Here is a 17,654-nt window from a genome sequence, read left to right as displayed (position 1 = left end):
AGATCCTAATGAAATAATCCTGGATAACAATGCACCATACAATGATCAGCTTCCACTAATTAATGATTAATTTTTCTTTCAAAACACAGAGTACCATCGTCTGCCTGCAGTGGACAGTGACTCTACCGTCAGTGGTACCTGTTTGTTGCATGTTTTACCATTTTTATTATTGTCATGCCCTAGGTGGGAAGGTCGAATAGAAGAAAGCTTTTTGCCACAGTTCAGCTAATATGGATCATGCTGATATAATTCCTACCTAATTACAGTTATAAGCTCCTAAAACACTGGCCATAAGTGATAAAGACTTCCTTTGTGCTTCAGGGTGTAATCCACATCAAGCCAGTTTCAATAAGGATTATGTGCATCTGAAGTGTTAGTGAGGTTTTGAATCAAAATTATAAACAGAGAACATAATAAAAAGCCTGTCATGTCTCTGAATTGGCGACACTACACCTTGAAATCTGACCTAAAGGGTGGTGATATCATTTGCTCATGAAAATACAATGTATGCTATTAAGCCAGATACATAGTGAAAAGATCAATTTATTCTGAGCTATGATGCAATTATGTCAATTTTGGTAGTAGCTCACTTTTGTTTTGGTCTGAGGTATTAAAAAACAAACTTGGATGAGATGGGTTTGTCTGTTTGGGGGCTTTGGGGTTTTTAGGTGTACATGTGTTGTTTCTTTTTAATAAAGATTTTATCCCCATGAGATGTGCATGTTGGAAGCTCAGTTTTGGAGCTTAAAATAGGATTATGAAATTGCGTGCCACGCTTTTAATGAGTAAAACACCTTAATTAACAAGATATAGTGGCCAAATTAAGGATGCCCAGGATGTTCTTATTTTGTATCCTTATTTTGCTTTTGTTGTTCCTTCTGTTGGATTACCTAGGGTGCAGATAGGGATTTCTACACTGTATATAACTTCACATCTCTGAAGAGTTATGCTGCACCTTAACCATCTCTCAAACTGGTGGTAAAGAGCAGCATCAATTATTTATCCTCTTCTCAAACTCATCTCAGGGTCTTGTGACTTCAGCAAAATCCCCCTTCTCCTCAACTTCAAGAAAACAATTTTTTTTTTCTTTTATCTGGTCATTTGCTCAATTCTGGAGATGCAACAGGCAGCCCCAAATATCAGCCAGCCTCTGTATCAGAAATAGTGTGGCCAGCAGGAGCAGGGAGGTGATTGTCCCCCTGTACTCAGCACTGGTGAGGCTGCACCTCTAGTACTGTGTTCAGTTTTGGGCCCCTCACTACAAGAAAGACATTGAGGTGCTGGAGCGTGTCCAGAGAAGGGCAGCCAAGTTGGTGAGGAGCCTGGAGCACAAGCCTTACAAGGAGTGGCTGAGGGAACTGGGGCTGTTCAGCCCAGAGAAAAGGAGACTGAGGGGAGACCTTATCACTCTCTACAACTACCTGAAGGGGGGTTGTAGTGAGGTGGGTGCTGGTCTCTTCTGTCAGGTGGCTGGAGATAGGATGAGAGGAAATGGCCTCAAGTTGCAGCAAGGGAGATTTAGGTTGGATATTAGGAAAAATTTTTTTACTGAGGGTTGTCAGACATTGGAATAGGCTGCCCAGGGAAGTGGTTGAGTCACCATCCCTGGAGGTATTCAAAAAGCGCATAGACAAGGTACTCCAGAACATGGTTTAGTGGGCACGGATGACGGTTGGACTTGATGATCTTGAAGGTCTTTTCCAACCTAAATGATACTATGATTCTATGACTCTTAAATACTCATTCTGTTCTCTTCATTTTTTGGGACTGGCTGAAGGGTGGAGCCAGGCCTGGGCAGAAGTTAGACCAGCCCTGGAGCTACTTTAATGCATATAATCAGTCACAGGCCCTGAAGGAGGTTTGCCACCTCCTTCAGCTCTTCTCTCTGCAGCTGTCCCTCGGGGCTTGGGGAGCTTAGGTAGTGCTTTGAGGCCAGAAAGCTGGAATGTGCAGTACAGCTGCTTTTCTTCTATTATAGAAGCATTTGAGACAAAGTAAATTTTCCCTTCAGATGCTTGCATTGGTGGACCTGGTTAGCTTTTGCTGTAAAGCAGTAGTACTTTTTGGTGTCTGATGTGAAAATCATGTGGCAGAAGAAATTTTAAAGGAGATCCTGTGCCAAGGCTGTGGCAAAGCTGAAGAGCCCTTTTGATAAATTTGCCTTTTGCTTTTCTATGGGGCACCTCAGAAATGCAGAATGAATCACTGACGTGCTGCAGATCACTGCTTATTCTAGGAAGAATGGTCCAGTGGCCATAATTGTTCAAGGTTTGTTTGGTTGTTGGTTGGTTTTTTTCTTTTTTTTTCCTCTCTAAACCACTTCAGGATGGGAAGGAAGAAACTGCATTTGTGGCTCACTATTTAGTGATTTCTGGAATGGGAAGTCAGTCGGGAACATCCCAAATCCACGTGTGCTTGGGGCTCCTGGGCTGGCAGACAGGTTAGTCCAGTGTGGTGGCTCCTGCCAGCTTCTCCAGGACACCAGGTTTTCAGAGCGTGACAGCACATATTTTTAACAGTGAATTTGGCCTGAAACTTTGCTTCATTGATTTTTAAATTTCTCTCCTTGCCACCTGGAAAAAAAATCTGGAGGCATGGAAAAAACAGGGAGTCCCAGCCTGGCCCTTGGCATACCCTGGTGCCGTGGAAGGGGCAAGCACAAAATGTCTTGCCTTGGTTCTGAGACATCAGAATAATAATAAAAAAATCTATAAAATATGTGGAGCAAATGAGCTATTCTCCAATGCCGTTGCAGGGCTAACCGCAGGGGTAGGGATGAGGCAGCTGTAAATCTTTCCTGGTGAGCGTACGCCGCCCTGGGCTGGTGTTACCTGACTGGACTGGGAAGCTGTCAGACTGGTGGGTTGTGACATTTGGGAAGCACCGTGATGTCTGGCCTCTCCTGTGCGCCACACGCTCCTTGCCCACGTTACCTCCTTTGCTCTCGCTGCGTGTCTATTGCCGTGGGGAGCTGGGGGGGTGATCTGGCAACTTGTGGGCAGTCCTGGACATGTCCCCAGGGTTGGGGCTGGGAGCCTGCCCGTGCCCTCCCAGACTTCTGCTAGTTCCACAGCCGCAAATGAAGACTTTTCCCTGCTTTTTCTTCGCAAGGCACGTTTTTATTGGCTTGGGGGTAGGATCTGGTCTGGAGCATAGGCGTTTGCGTGCCTAACTCCACTTCCTGTTGTTTTCTTCTTTTTAAAGGGCTTTAACTCTTCGCGGAAACAGTGCGGGGGGGAGGGGGAGGAAAAGGGAGAAGGCTCGCGCGCGCCCCGCCAACAGGCCCGCACCCCCCGCTCCAACCGCCACCGCGCGCGCCACTACTACCCGCCCCCCCCTCCTCCCGCCGCGAGGGAGGGACGGGGGAGGGGGGGGGCGCTTTCTGCCGCTACCCATTGGCCCGTCTCTCCGGCCAATGAGGCGGCGGGGCGGGGGGGGGGGCCGCGGCTCTCGCGAGAGCGGCGCGGGGCCGGGGTGGTGGAACCATGTTGCGGGCGGTCGCGGCGCAGCGCGTGCGGCGGGCGGTGAGTGCGGGGCGGGCGGGAAGCGCGCGGCGCCCCTTCGGCCGCGGCCGGGGGGGCGGGGTGTGTGTGCGCGCGTGTGCGTGCTCTGGCGTGGCCACCGGCCGCGGGGTGCGGAGGGGTCGGTTGCCTTCCCTCCGCCCCGGCCGTGTGGGCCCGTGCCCAGTGGGGCAGAGGTGGGGCGGGGCCCAGCTCCGCCGTCGGCCCGTCCGGCGGTGGTGGCCGATGGGGGTGTCTGGGGGAGGGGGGCGAGCAGCAGGGGCCGAAGTCCTCCGGTGGACTCCGCTTCTCTCCCGCAGCGTGGCTGTTAACAGTGAAGTTTCTGAGTGGATGCCGGGTGTTCAAGAAGCCCTTCCCCGTGCGCTGTGGAGGCGAGAGTTGAGGGTTGTTGTCCTCTGTGAAGAGCTAACGTAGCCGTAAGGAAGGTCTTAAATTTTTCGGAGTGCTCGCTCTCATCCGCCCTCGTACAGGACTGGGTGAGGAACGGGGGTGCTTTCCTTACGGCTGAAGAGACTCTTGCATTTGGTTATTGCAAACTCTGACAACGTTAGAAAGACGTACGTGGCTCAAGGAGGGGCTCTCTGGGGTTTTGAGAGGTTAATACAGTGTTTCTCAATCACACGAACACAGCTGTGCAGAACTGTGATTGCTTTAACTGTCACAACCTGCAGACAAAGCTAATGTGAAACACTTGTTGCTTGTCCGTATTGACCTTCATATTGTGCAGCTGGGAGGACTGCTGGGCTTTTGGAGGCTGTTTGCTGCTTGATGTGTCATGGTGACTATATTACCAAATTTAATGACTAGGTGAGCTCAAGGTTAATGGAGTAGATGATTCATGAAATGTCCCTGAATATCTGTTTGATCTCGTAGCGTGCACTACAAGACATTCCCTCCACTAGAACTGTGTGTAAGTAGCCCTTCTAAAAGAGCTTTAAATCTCACAAGTTTCTTTTTGAGCTCTCCAAGGCTTTACAGGTATTGCAGTTCTGTACAGCTCTAAAATAGGAATTATGGACATATTAATCGGTTTCAGGTATGAAGAATGGCTTAAAAAAAGAGCAAAGGTAGACCAGGATGTACATGATTTAGTTAATCTAAAAATTATAACTGTTGTAATCATTGATGTCTTTCAGTTATTGTTAGGCTGTAGGCTTTGCAAAGCAAAGGTCTTGATCTCTAGAACTCCTAGAACGTAAGGTACAGCTATGTAAATTATACTTTCATGATCACTGCACAGGTCAGTTTCATGTCCTGGAAACATGCGGTCAGCTCCTTGTTTTTCAGCCATATGCATCTAAACTCATAAATTTATGAAATAAAGCCAGTAGAACATTGTGGGCATCTTCGGTGTGTGGATAACAATGTAGTCTGCAAAAGAGGCACAGCAAACTGCAGTTCAGCACTGCTGACACTCATGCAATTCAAGAATGAATAAAGTCTAGAGAAAAACAGGATGCGAGAGACCTGTAAAGTATGAGCAGCGAGGAAAGGTTGGAGTTGCATAACTTAAAGATGGGAGGTCTGAGGAGGAATACGGGACTGCAAATACACAAAAAATTGGTGCAGAGGTGGGAATAAGCCATTTCACCAGTCCATGGATGATAAAATAATACGAGTTGGCTTAAATTGCAAGACAGCTATTTAAGATAGCTACAAAGAGTTAAGGTGGACATTAAGAAATCCTTTCTAGTTCAAACGATATTAAGTTTTTGGAATAGCTTGCCTAGGAGTCTTCATCAACAATAAGCTAGATGATATGTTGGAAATAAGAGATACGGTGGCTTAGCATCTGATGGAGGAGAGCTTTCTATAAACTCTTGAAGTCCCTACCAAACTTGTAATGATAGGAAATTGTGATTATCAGGATTGTCTTGCGGACTTAGTTAAGGGGTATTTTGAGGTCACACATTCCTACCTTTATAAAACAACAAACAGATAATGTATTCCCTTAACATTCTCTGTTTATCATTTTTATCAGTTAAGAAAGTGTCTGCCTTTTTGCCTATTCACAGTGTTGGGGTTTTTTTTCTTTTTTTCTTCTTACATGACATTACACAGCAGTTCGGGGGCCAAGCTGATTGTAGGTGGGTATAATACCATGCCTTTAATTTTGTATCCAGTTGTTATTCAACCTGTGTTGAAGTTAGAATTTATCCTAAGGATATTCATGAAGGGGAAGCAGCGTTAGTCTTGACTGTTTCAAGTCACAGATGAATCTCTTGGTCTCCCTCACTTCTAGCTCCACACTCCCTCAAAAAACCCCCAGCAACAGGGTGAAAGAGTGAAGGACATTGTCGCTCTCTGTTTCTTAAGAAAACGGTTTTGCTTTGTATAATATTTTAGGGTTCTGCTGTTGTTTTAAAGGTCCAGATAGAGTAAAAGTTGCATTTGTTTCTGCAGTATTGGGGGGAGTGAGTGCAAGAGATGCTTTAGAGTTGGCTTAAACAAATAGGCATGTGCTTATGAAGCTGTTGGAGATCTTCAGGTGAAAGTGGTCTTAACTGTCAGGTTTTCTTTCTCACTTTGTAGTGTAGTATTTTACTATATAATCGGTTTTGAATAAAGTGAAATGTCACTTGCATAATTTTTAGTGATATTGAGCAGATACTCTTATTTTATCTTTACAGTGTTTTGGGGGGACCCAGTATTCACAGTTATTGAGTCTTTGAGTTCCTGTTGATTTCAGAGCTTTCAATTTCCTGATGTTTCTGAAAATGGTGGATTTTATTTCAGTCATATATATCTCACAATGCATGTCTGGGTTTCTTTTTGTTGTTTTGTTTTGTTTTGTTTTAGCCTGAGAGAATTCAGATAAATGGGTTTAATAGCCTGAAACACACCTTACTCTGGAAGTACTGGGCTACATTTGTAGTCTTAAGGAATGCTCTGTATCTATCCTTCAGTTGTCATTGATAAGCTCAGTCTAATAACTTTTAAAATGTATTCATTTATCTTGAGTTTACTTTCAGTAGTGTTGTCGGTATTTCAGAACAGCTTTGTTGCTTTGATTTTTTTATTAGTGGTTTGCATGGGATATATCTGGAAAAGTTTATGTTGTATTACAGCTTTCTGTTGCTGCTTCAGTTCCTTTGTAATTTTAAGTCTTTATTGTGATTCCTAAATAAATACTTTTTAGAAGTGTTTTCTTTATTTCTTTTGCTGTTCTTTGCTGGAGTTATAGCTCCTTTTCAGTGCCTTTAGTGTTGTTTTTCTGGTTAGCGTTTCCTGGAGTTAAATATCTGTCTCTTAGACCTCTTCTGTAGCCAGATCTGTACAGAGGTTCTAGGAGAAGTATAAGCTTTTTTGCTAGAGCTTCCTCCTCTCCTTGAGCTTCCCAAATGTGTTTTGTTTCTTTTTAAGTTTTGCAGCTACAAGACTGTCTATTAATAGAATTAGGCATTGTTTTGTTGTATAGGAAAGTAGCCATTATCTTTAGTAATACCTCAATTCCTAGTTCGTGGAGTCAGGTCTTGGGAATTTTGCCCAGTGATAATGGGTCTCTATGAGATACATCCTTCTTACTAGGGAGTTTTAAAATTTTAATTTCTGGCCATTTTGCTTTTACAGCTAAGAAAATCAGCTGTAGAGATACCTTTGTGGGTCCAGTTGTTAGGTACTTTTTGCCTTGAGAATTGCTATTTCGGTTTAGTTCCTGAAAGTTGCAGTGGTTCCTCTGAAGAGGTTGGGAGGCAAACTTCAGTTTCCTGGGTGAAGTTTCTAACAGCCTGTTTCATACTCTTGCATATTTGAAGCATGGGCCCACGTGCAATACACCTGCTGGAGCATTTCTTATGTTTCCTGGAAAGACTTTTTGGCCACCCCACCTTTTGTTCCTGTCTGCCACATGTCTTTCTTACAGACCCGATTTCATAATTCCTGCATTACAATGAGTGTCCTTGGAACAGGCTGCAGGCAGTTAGCTATTGACTGTAGAGGCCATTGATACCAGTGTGTTCACCAGTTTTGCCAAGCAGCAAGCAAAGGTTTACAACACTTTTGTCTGGGATTTTCCAGCTGTGTTAATACCTATGTTTTGTATCATATAAGCAGCAAATCTGTATTTAAGAAATGCTGGGCCTGCTTGTGTGCTGTTCAGGTGACCTGTCTATGTGCTGAAAGACCAACGTCCGTTCAGTTTGTGCTGGTGTTGCTGTGAAGAACAGATCACCTGTGCGTATGAATGAGTACTTTGGATGTATGGGGTGTTGGCCTTGTGTGGGTTTATCTGTGCACCTGTACTGGGCGTGTCCAGATTTCTAACCTTTGGCTGGGACAGTAGCAGTGAGTAGTCTAGAAATTCAGATACTATGCTCAAATTTTTCACGTTCTGCTTGGAAAACATGGCTGGGTTTCTCAGGTGGGGAACAAAAAGATGCTTTGGGGAAATGTGAAATGATAGATTCAGCAAATGCTTTGGCACTTTGCAAGTGGGTTAGTTGATGTATACTGCATGTCTAGGTTAATCTTACCAACTTTTAGACATCTGGAAGTCAGAGGCCAGGTTTGCTCTACCATAAATGCTGGGGAGGCAGGAGTGTGTGTGTGTGTGTGTTGGAAAATCCAGACAGTTTTCCTTCATGAATGTTTATTTTAGTATAAACTGAATCACTGTCTGGAGTTTCCACCAGAGAAGAAATGTAGATGTTTTTGCTGTAGAGGGAGCATAAGTGCCTAGCTTCAATTTATATCTAAACCTAGGTGAAATAAATTTCCAGTTCTACTGGTTGCTGGCAGATGTGTTCATAATCTTCTGGTATGCTTGAGAAGCCACTCGATTGTCCAAGTTTGTAGGATGTTTAACTGTAACTGATTTCTTTGGATAGCCTGATTTTTCAAGAGCTTGGTTTTCACCAGAAACCTTCTATGGCACAAGCACTGAGTGCTGTTCCCTCTCAAAGCATTGTTTTCAATAGTTTGGTTGTTATGTGTGTCTTATTTCTTGTGCTTTTTTATCCTTGCTGTCAGCTGGTTAGGTTTATACTCAACCTTCCTATTTTATCTAGGCTTGAAACTAGACTTCCTGCCCAAGTACAGATGGAGAAATTATGTCAGTGAAATAATCGGCTGTTCTTGCACATGTGCAGCTGGACAAGTTACTTCATCAAAATAACTACCTGTCCTCTTCATTGACTCATTGCAGATTCTCAAGTTTTCAGGATCATATGTAACGGGATGAATTACCCTCTGGTTTTACTGCAGAATCTTCATTATAACAAACAAAAGTCAATTTGTTTTTGTTTTGTTTATTAAAAAAATATTTTAGTTGTGTTAGTATGTTAAAATTCAGACTCACATAGGAATCTTACTTGTCATCCAGGATTTTTACCCAAGATGTAGAACATGACTTTTATTTTAAATCTGGTCTTGTCTTTGTGTTCAGAAATGTCATGCATGTAGGCATAAAGTGACCTTCCGGTGTGCAGTTCCCACAAACAGAAAATTTGGGATTATCAATTTAGAAATAACACCTAGTTAATGCTGTAATATCCAGTCTGCTCAAGCAACATCCATTACTCTTATTCTTTTTGGCTAAAAAATTTCTCAGTTTATTCTAGAATTGTTTGATGGAATGATATAGAGCTTCTGTGGTGGTGCAGTACTTATTTAGGGAAAAGATCATAATATAGTCAGAATTAAATGTGTGTTTAAAATGCATGTGGCTCCCTTTGGAAATTTGAAAACTTAAGAATCTTTCACGAGCACGGTCCACTTTACCCTGTGACATGACTATAAATCATTGGAAAAGTGGGCTTTTTGCCACAAAAGCATGGATTTAGTCTTCAAACAGTGACTAAAATCTCATAACTTTTATTGCAAATGATGTATGAAACATAATCAAAAATATGGTGTCTGATCTATATTGGCAATAAATATTTTGTTACTGGCAATTGGCTTCAAACGATCTTAAAATCTTTAATCATAACAAGTAGCCTTAAGCATAAAAGATTAAATGCAGAGCACCTTTACAAGAATCCTTATTGTTTTAATCAAAATGACAAATTATGATCCTGATTCTGCAAAACCTTATCTTTGTATATATATTTTTACACTGTGATTAGCTTCAGGGAAGTCCTCGGGATTTGCTTTCTCTGTATGAAGTTTAGCATGTTGGTGGGCTTTGTGTGGTTGAAGTCCATATCCAAATTTTAGCCTCTCAGAATTTCTGAAGCTTTGTTTTCTAGTTTAAGTAGTGGGTAAGTGCGGCTTTGTCATGAGAGGAGATGGGGTCAGAATATACGTTTAAAAAAGTAGTATTTGGCTGCGCAGTTTTTAGTGTTGTGTTAGTATTTGTGCCTTGGTCATATTAATTAATAGATTTTGTTTTCCATGTGTTCCATATTACGTTGATCATAACTCAAGTCTTGATTTAGGCTTTATGTGGGATAGAGAAAAACTTGGAAGGATAATATTCCTGTTCCCATGCCAGACTCTTTCCCTACCCTGGTATTAGTCTTTGACGAATAATGCTTTTTCCAGGTTCACCTGAAAATGAGAGAGGACAGTCTCAGAGCTTAGAATATTTTGGTTTGGTTTCGTGGCAATTCTTTGCCTTTTTTTCGTCTGTCTTTTCTTTCATTTTTGCTTTAGAAGTTAGTGTGGATGGTGAATTGGTCAAAATTATTATTTAAGGACCATTAAATTGTGGTGGTAGACTAAGTGGTCAAGTGTCAAATGTTTTAAAGGAAAATAGAAAAAAACGAACCTGATGCTTATCAATAGTTCTGTTAGTGTGTTTTCAGGCTGCTTAATTGTGATCCTCCCACTGCATACAATTTTGCCTTTATACATAACTAATTAAAAAAGTGTGTTCTGTAGCTAGATTTAGGCTAAAACATATAGTAAAAAAAACCCCAAACCAACAACCCCCAAAAAACAAGAACTAAATATTTATTTGCTAGCCTTGATTTCCTTGTGTCTTAGTCTTGCTGGTCTAATCTTCACTCTTTAAGGTACTTTAAGTTGACCAACTGAGCTTGAATGTAAGGTATTAAAATGTTTTTCTTAATATTGTTCCTGTATTTTCCTGTGGAGGTTTTAGTTTAAACTAGTCAAGCAAGTTTATACCTTTTTTTTTAACACCTTATGTGTTCTGCCTACTTAATAAAAATTACCTGGATTTAGCCTAATTTGTTTGACAGCGGTATTTTACAGTTTGTATAATTGATAAGTTTCTGTAAAGCATTGGATGCTCTTAGGAACAGTTTTTTACTGAAATGCTAAGTATCAAACTCCTTTCTCTGTCTCTCTGTCTCTCTTTAAAGGCATTGCTGCTCCGGAGGTTTCAGAGTACATTAGTCATAGCAGAACACAACAATGAGACTTTTACACCCATTACACTACATACTATCACTGCAGCAAAACGTCTTGGAGGTGAAGTTTCTTGTTTAGTAGCTGGTACCAGCTGTGACAAGGTAGGAAATGCTATTTTCATATGAATGAAATAATGAATGCAGTGAAACAGTACTTGGTAGTGTCTCGGTTAGCCTGAAAAATAATCTGTAGCAAAGAGGAACTGTGCCAGGAATTGCTAATCTGCCAGAAATGTCCTGCACTTGAACTGCTTCTCTTCTGAAGTGAAAATATGGGTATAAATCTCATTTCACAAGGGAGAATATCAGTATCGGTTGTTATAAGCTTAAGCAAGCAAATTTTTATAGGACTAAAGGACAATTAACTTTTAAAACAATATTTCCCTGTAAAGTTTGAAAGACAAATATTGCAGTGCTAAAAACTTGCAAAGAAGCTTGCACTTGTCCAAATGGAAACCAGCAGAAATGAAACAGTATGGTAACAAATAGGGCTTCTGAGCATCTTGCTTTTACTAGTCAACTACTAGTAGCATAGTGACAGTGTGTTTGCAACCTAAAATTCTGAAATTGGTGCTTCTTGACTTTATCGTATAGCTCACGTCTAAAAAAAGTTTCTTGTATGTTAGCTGTTGTATTGTTAGTCTAAGTTTTATGTGCAAAATCTAGAGACAATATAGTTAGTATATTAGTGACACTTCTATTCCACCATGATGTACTCTTGTGTGAACAGTAAAAGTAGAAATAATTATGCCTAATATTTTTCATACTAGGCTATTGTTTATGAATTGTTATTCTGAAAGCAATACGTAATATCTCATGCATGAGGCATACTTCAGCTAATTCACAAATAGGTGGAGAAACCTCTGTGGCTATTCTAAACTGAGCCCCAGGTGTTCAAGGTGGTGACCTGGAAGCAAGTATTTATCCAGATCAAGAAAAGGCGGGGGGGGGGGAATTTGCCTCATCTGTCTGTCTGTGAGTTTCATTATTCTTTGGCACTTGCATAGTAGAAAAATAATTGGGAATGGTTTGTTTGTCTGTTTTTTAATACTGAGTATATGGTGTCTATTTGGCAATGTATGTCATGCTGGGAAAAAGTACTTTATAAAAAATGAAGGTTTGGAGTTGTTTTTTTTAAGTTTCTTTGTAAGAATCTGTATTGATAGGACAAAAGAGCCAGTTACTCAAACAGATATTCTGTAGCAGCTATTATGGAATTTTTGTTTATTTCCTCTTGTTAATTTTTGAGGGTTAACCGATACTCGGCAAACTCAGTAAAACTATGCTTGTTGTGGGACGATGCATGTGGTCTCCAGACACTGCTGTCAGTCCTCTTCTCTCTGATCTGCAACAACCCTTTTATCATTTAAACTTTACTTCTGCAAATTTAAAGGAAAAAATGCATAAATACAGAATTTAAAATACACATCACACCAGTAGGCAAAAATCAGCTGCAGACAAAGGATTGCTCCTTTAGAAGAAGTAGGATGGGTTTCTTGGTGATTGTATCAGAATACTGAGCAGTAATCCTCAAGCATGATTGTTATCCGCTGTTGTAATACATCATAAGATCGTTGCGTAATCCTGCGTGCAGGAGGCAAGCTTTCTTATGTTTGGTTTGATTTGTAGTTTTTTATTCACAAAATCAATTCTCATTATCCTATAAGGCACTAGGCTGTGAGTCAGAAGATCTGCATTTTGTTCCATCAGGTTCGTTCTGATTTTGAAATTCACATACTTTTGTGTTCCAGTTGTAACTAATGTATAGGTTGTGAGCTCTTTGCAGCAGAGACTCTCTATTGTTATTTGTTTGTGGTGCCTGTTATGATACAAACTAATAATAATTTATTTGTAATCATAGGTAGCACAAGAACTCAGCAAAGTGCAGGGTGTTGCAAAAGTTCTAGTGGCTCAGCATGATGTATACAAGGGATTTCTAGCAGGTGAGAGTTGTTCTTACCTATTGACAAAAGAAATAGTATTTATATTTGTGATTGAAAATAAGATAGTTGTAAATTTGGGGCAATATTTTTTTATCCTCAGAGGAGTTGACTCCCTTGATTTTGGAAACTCATAAAAAATTCAATTACACCCACATTTGCGCTGGAGCATCTGCCTTTGGGAAGGTAAGTAGATCGAAGTGCATCAAAATTTCTTGTAGAAAAGAGACAGAGACACTGTTGTATGTAAAAGCATGAATCAAATGCCTGAGAGAGGTCAGCCATGGACAGTTCTGAGTTTTCAAAAAATGTTACAGTAGTTTGCTTAAGAGGTCATTAGTTAGAAACACCGATTCATGTCTGAGTTTTATTATGGGCTGACTTGGACAAAGGAACAGTGTAGAAGAAATATTTAGTGGTAACCAGCTAGTTCTATGTACACAAGGCAAAATGTACAATAACACAAAATAGGTTAAGTGATCTGAAAGTATTACGAAAATTGTAAGGGAAAGTACAGTAAATTGAGATGAAAAATGTATGATTTGCATGTTGAAATGAAAGTGTGCAGACCTATTGGAAGCAAATTTTTTTGGAGGGGGGAAATGGCATCTGTGATGTAAATACTGTAAATTGAAATGTCTGCAAATATATATAAATAACACAGACCCAAGTTCTAGCCAAGATGTTTTTTAATGAAAATACAATTTTTCAAAACTTGTTTTTTAAGGAGCGTGTGTTTAAGTATGCGGAGAGCCTCAGTACTAACAATCTGGTCAACGTTGTGGTGCAGCTAAATGAGAGAAAAAGGATACTTCAGAAATCTTGCTGATGTGGGATGAATAATGACATCAGCCTTCCATCTGACTACTTTTACTTCCAATCAATATCAATCTGTATACTTGTAATTTTGCTAGGAGAAATCTTTACATACCTTAAGTCTTAGGGTTTATTTATTTTATTTTTCTCTTTTTTTTTGATCTGCAGTGTCTTAGTAAAGGTTAATAGCTTTTGCTTTAAAGCTTATACTTCCATTTTTGAGCGCTTAATGTGAGTAAAGATTTACGAACTGGACCCTTTGTGTTGTACCAGCTTAGGAGGGGGACAAAAAACAAGCAAAGCTCTTGCTATCATTAATTTCTTCAGGATTTATGTTGCTCTTTTTAGCCTCCTTCCCATTCCTAAAGGTGCTAAGTTATTTTCTAGAGTCAATTTCAAAGCAGGAGAATATATATTTTAATATTAATTTTTAAAATAATAATTTTTTGGTTTTTGAGGAGAAGGTGCGAGGCGTGTTCCTATTGTCTCTGGTAACTAGCTTCCAAAAGTGCTTTTTTTTCCTTGAAGTGCTAAGAGCTCAGCAATCCATAATTGTCAATTTCCTGAGTAAATTGCATCTATATTCAGTTTTAAACTGTTGAAGCAAATAAGCCTCCTAATTTAATATATTGTCACGACCCAGACTGGACATACCAGGGAGTCATGTTTAATTCGAAATTCCCTCGGGCTAAATTAAGGTGAAGTGATGCCAAACGATCAGTTAAAGATTTTATTCATGACAGAAGCAAACTGAACTGGCGAGGCGTGGTAGTAGGCGGCAGGGTTTCTCACAACAGGAACTGGCATAAGACTACTTCTGTAAACCGTGTAACCCAGGGTAACCATATACATCAATTCAGGGAGCAAGGAGATCCCTCCCGTTGAGTCGGGACGTTCAGAGCAGACCCCCTTGCTTTCCAGACTCCTCCTCAGAGAAGGGTCTAGGGGCGGCTGGATCCACTCTCAGTCTCAGACTTGGTCAATGGTTTATATCTTGAAACGGATGAGGTGTAGGGATTGTGGAAAAGGAAAGAGAGAAGAAGACAGAGAGAGAAAAAGGAAGAGAGAAAGATTTCACCGGTCCTGGGTCCAGCGTTGGTCCAGTCAGCTGAGGGGTCCAGTCCTGGTGGGCTTGTGCACCTGGGCCTTCAGTTTGTGTCCTTTTATCATTCTTGCCCCTCTCTCGGGCGGGCACCTGAAGTGTCAGGTTAGTAAGCAGTTTGTGAGCCTTTGGGCTTGGGGGTTGTTTGTGGAGTAACTACTTCTTCCCTGCAGATGTGGCCATTGTTTGATCTTTGTATCCCAACAGCTCATCAGAACAGGGAGCTGCGCACCCTCCAGAGTGCCCTCCCCCTCCTGTTGCTGATGTCTGAGCTGATGGGCTTTTCACCTGGGTTCCTTGCTCTGCAGGGTTTGTCTTTAAGCAGAACTTACCCCACCGCAATGTTTGAGACATTAACTCTTTCAGTCTCTCACAGATACTGAATTCAGGGTTTACTTAGGGTAAGTCTCATAAAATGTCTAATGTTATTACAGTAATGGGATTTTATTTGGCTGCTAAAGCTACATGAGTAACCCTACAAAAACCTTACAGTTGTATGTGCCTTTTTACATACACACAGCATTATATGAAGTTAAAATCAGGACAGCAGGCATTCTTTTACTGACCGTGTGCATTTTACTTAGCATTTACTGTGCTAACTTTTCATCTTTAACTGCTAGAATCTTATTCCCAGAGTGGCTGGCAAACTTGATGTTGCCCCTGTTTCTGACATTATTGAAATTCAGTCACCAGACACTTTTGTGAGAACTATCTATGCAGGTGGGTAATCACAAAAGGTATGTGGTATTTGTGCAATAAAGAACCCAATACTGATAACTTTTTTACATAATCCTGTTGTTAGAACCTTGGAATTTGATAGGCATTTTCACTTTACAATCTGAATTGCTGTGGGTCATAGAAATGAAACCTGGGGATGGACGTGATGCTCCATGTATGAGAAAGCAAGTAATCCCAACAACTTTGGTACTAGCAGTTAGAAACCAGGTCTATCACTTTAACAAATAGAATTTGGTAATCTCCTTTATACATACTGCATTTCTTTGTTAATGTTCTTCTGATCAGATTTAGTAAAATGTAAGACATTAAGTTAATTGTCCAGCTTTATTTAATATGACTAGCATTAGTTCTGATTTAAGATACCACAGGGTTATTTTTCCTAATTATGAAGACATTGAACTAATTATAAATAAATATTTAATTATCTTAATTTGCAATTCTTTTTTCAGTCTTGTTTCTCTAATGCTTGTCTGACACTGCATTTTAATGTAGATATGAGCTCATTAGTTTGTGTTTCTTAATTTTACTGTACAAGATTGTACCATGTGTACCAATATGGTATTACATTTCAAGTTACATTACCAGAATGTGGGTTTGTGTTGCACTTTTAAGTTGCTTCCCAGTAATTCACAGTTTCAAGATGACTTTGTTTATGAATAGCTGGTATTACAGCATTTGTCTCTTTTAGTGTTCCCTGCAGCCTCCAGTGTCAAGTAAATACCTTATATAATATATTACTGAGAGAAATACAATCCCACAGATACTTGGGGCAGGCCTCGTTGTCTTCTGATGAATTCATGCAACCGGATAAAAGATCTACTTTGAATTATAGACACTCTTTAAGAATGAAACTTTCAAAGTTGGGGTTTTTTTTCCTCCTTCTCAAATTTAAGAGCTTATTCATAAGAAATTATTTGAATGCTCTGTATCCTTTAAAAATAGAGGATTTGTTATCATACTTCAGAAACCTGGAGCTAAAAAGTGAATTAAAATATTTGTAATCTACATTTCTTAAGTGCCTAGGTTTCAAGCTTTAGTCATCATCTAAAACTGCAGGTTTTGGGAAGTAACTTTCTGAATGTTGCCTATTCTGGTAGAACTGTTAATGTGTTTCTGATATTAATTTTATTTGTTTTTTTAAAAAGCATAGTATGTCTGATATTACCTTCTTTAAAAATGTAATGTGACCCCTTTTTTTTAGGAAATATTCTTTGCACTGTGCAATGTGATGAAGCGATTAAAGTATTTACTGTACGAGGAACTTCTTTTGAGGCTGCACCAACAAGTGGTGGTAGTGCCAGTTTAGAAAAGTGTGAGTATTTGTTCTGGTATTTCATGTAATAGAGTTAGTTTTGCTCACTGCACGGTGATGTTTTGCAGAAGTGTTTGTCAAAGCAAACTGGTTTTCATAATCTGAGCGTTATGCTTGTAATATGGGAACTTGCATTTTTTTAGTGATGGGAAGGGAAGATATGGATTATATGCTCACTTGCTACTTTTTCTTTGACCAGAAATGGAGATTACCTGTGCTGAAATCTGTGCCTGTTTCACTTACTGCTTAAACCTCTGCCACCACAGTCTTGAAACATTTCCGTATTTAAAGTTACAGCTGTTCAAATAGCCAGATGGGTTTTCAAAGCAAGATTGAGCAAAAATAGAAGTGGCTGGCTATCCACAGTTTTGGTTTCATCAGTTGTATTTTAATTGAGATAGGTCATTACAGTGTCTAGCTAAATTAGTAGCAGTTTAGATTGATTTGAGAACACCCACTTGTAGTTTTAGATCAGTTTTAACTAAATCAGTTAAACTATTATTTTAATGAAGCCAGCGTAGCTTTGATAATAGAGAAATCCAGTCACAGAATCACAAAATAGTTGAGGTTGGAAGGGACCTCTTGAGATGATGTAGTCCAGCCCACTGGAGCGGGTTGCCCAGGTTTGTGTCCAATCAGGCTTTGAGTATCTTCACAGATGGAGACTTCACAGCCACTCTGGGCAACATGTTCCAGCGTTTCATCACCTCTGTGGTTTTTTGCTGTGGGCCTTTTCATGATTGTGCTGTAAATCCAGCAGAGGCAATCATTAGTAACATGCTGCGTGTGTGTCCCAGTTCTCATACTTTTCTGGGTGGCTTAGTACCTGCCCCTGAACCATCCTGTATTTCCTAATGTCTGGGGATGTTAGGAAACAAATGCTACTTGATACTTAAGATTAGCATATTGCAC

At 40.3% G+C, this 17,654-nt stretch overlaps 1 protein-coding gene across 1 annotated transcript in view; it reads left to right on the top strand.

Moving 5' to 3' along the window:
- Positions 1-3,446: 3,446 nt before the first annotated feature.
- The window catches only part of ETFA (electron transfer flavoprotein subunit alpha), a 33,501-nt gene continuing 19,293 nt past the window's right edge, over positions 3,447-17,654 (top strand). The window contains exons 1-6 of the mRNA XM_075045586.1: positions 3,447-3,524; positions 10,787-10,936; positions 12,696-12,777; positions 12,878-12,960; positions 15,313-15,412; positions 16,632-16,742. Of these exons, the coding sequence (XP_074901687.1) occupies positions 3,486-3,524; positions 10,787-10,936; positions 12,696-12,777; positions 12,878-12,960; positions 15,313-15,412; positions 16,632-16,742 (565 nt within the window). The 5' untranslated portion in view covers positions 3,447-3,485. The remainder of the gene's footprint in view (positions 3,525-10,786; positions 10,937-12,695; positions 12,778-12,877; positions 12,961-15,312; positions 15,413-16,631; positions 16,743-17,654) is intronic.

The sequence above is a fragment of the Buteo buteo genome, chromosome 13, assembly GCF_964188355.1.
Source record: "Buteo buteo chromosome 13, bButBut1.hap1.1, whole genome shotgun sequence".
Taxonomy (NCBI): Eukaryota; Metazoa; Chordata; class Aves; order Accipitriformes; family Accipitridae; genus Buteo; species Buteo buteo.
This window is presented reverse-complemented; position numbering and strand designations above follow the sequence as displayed.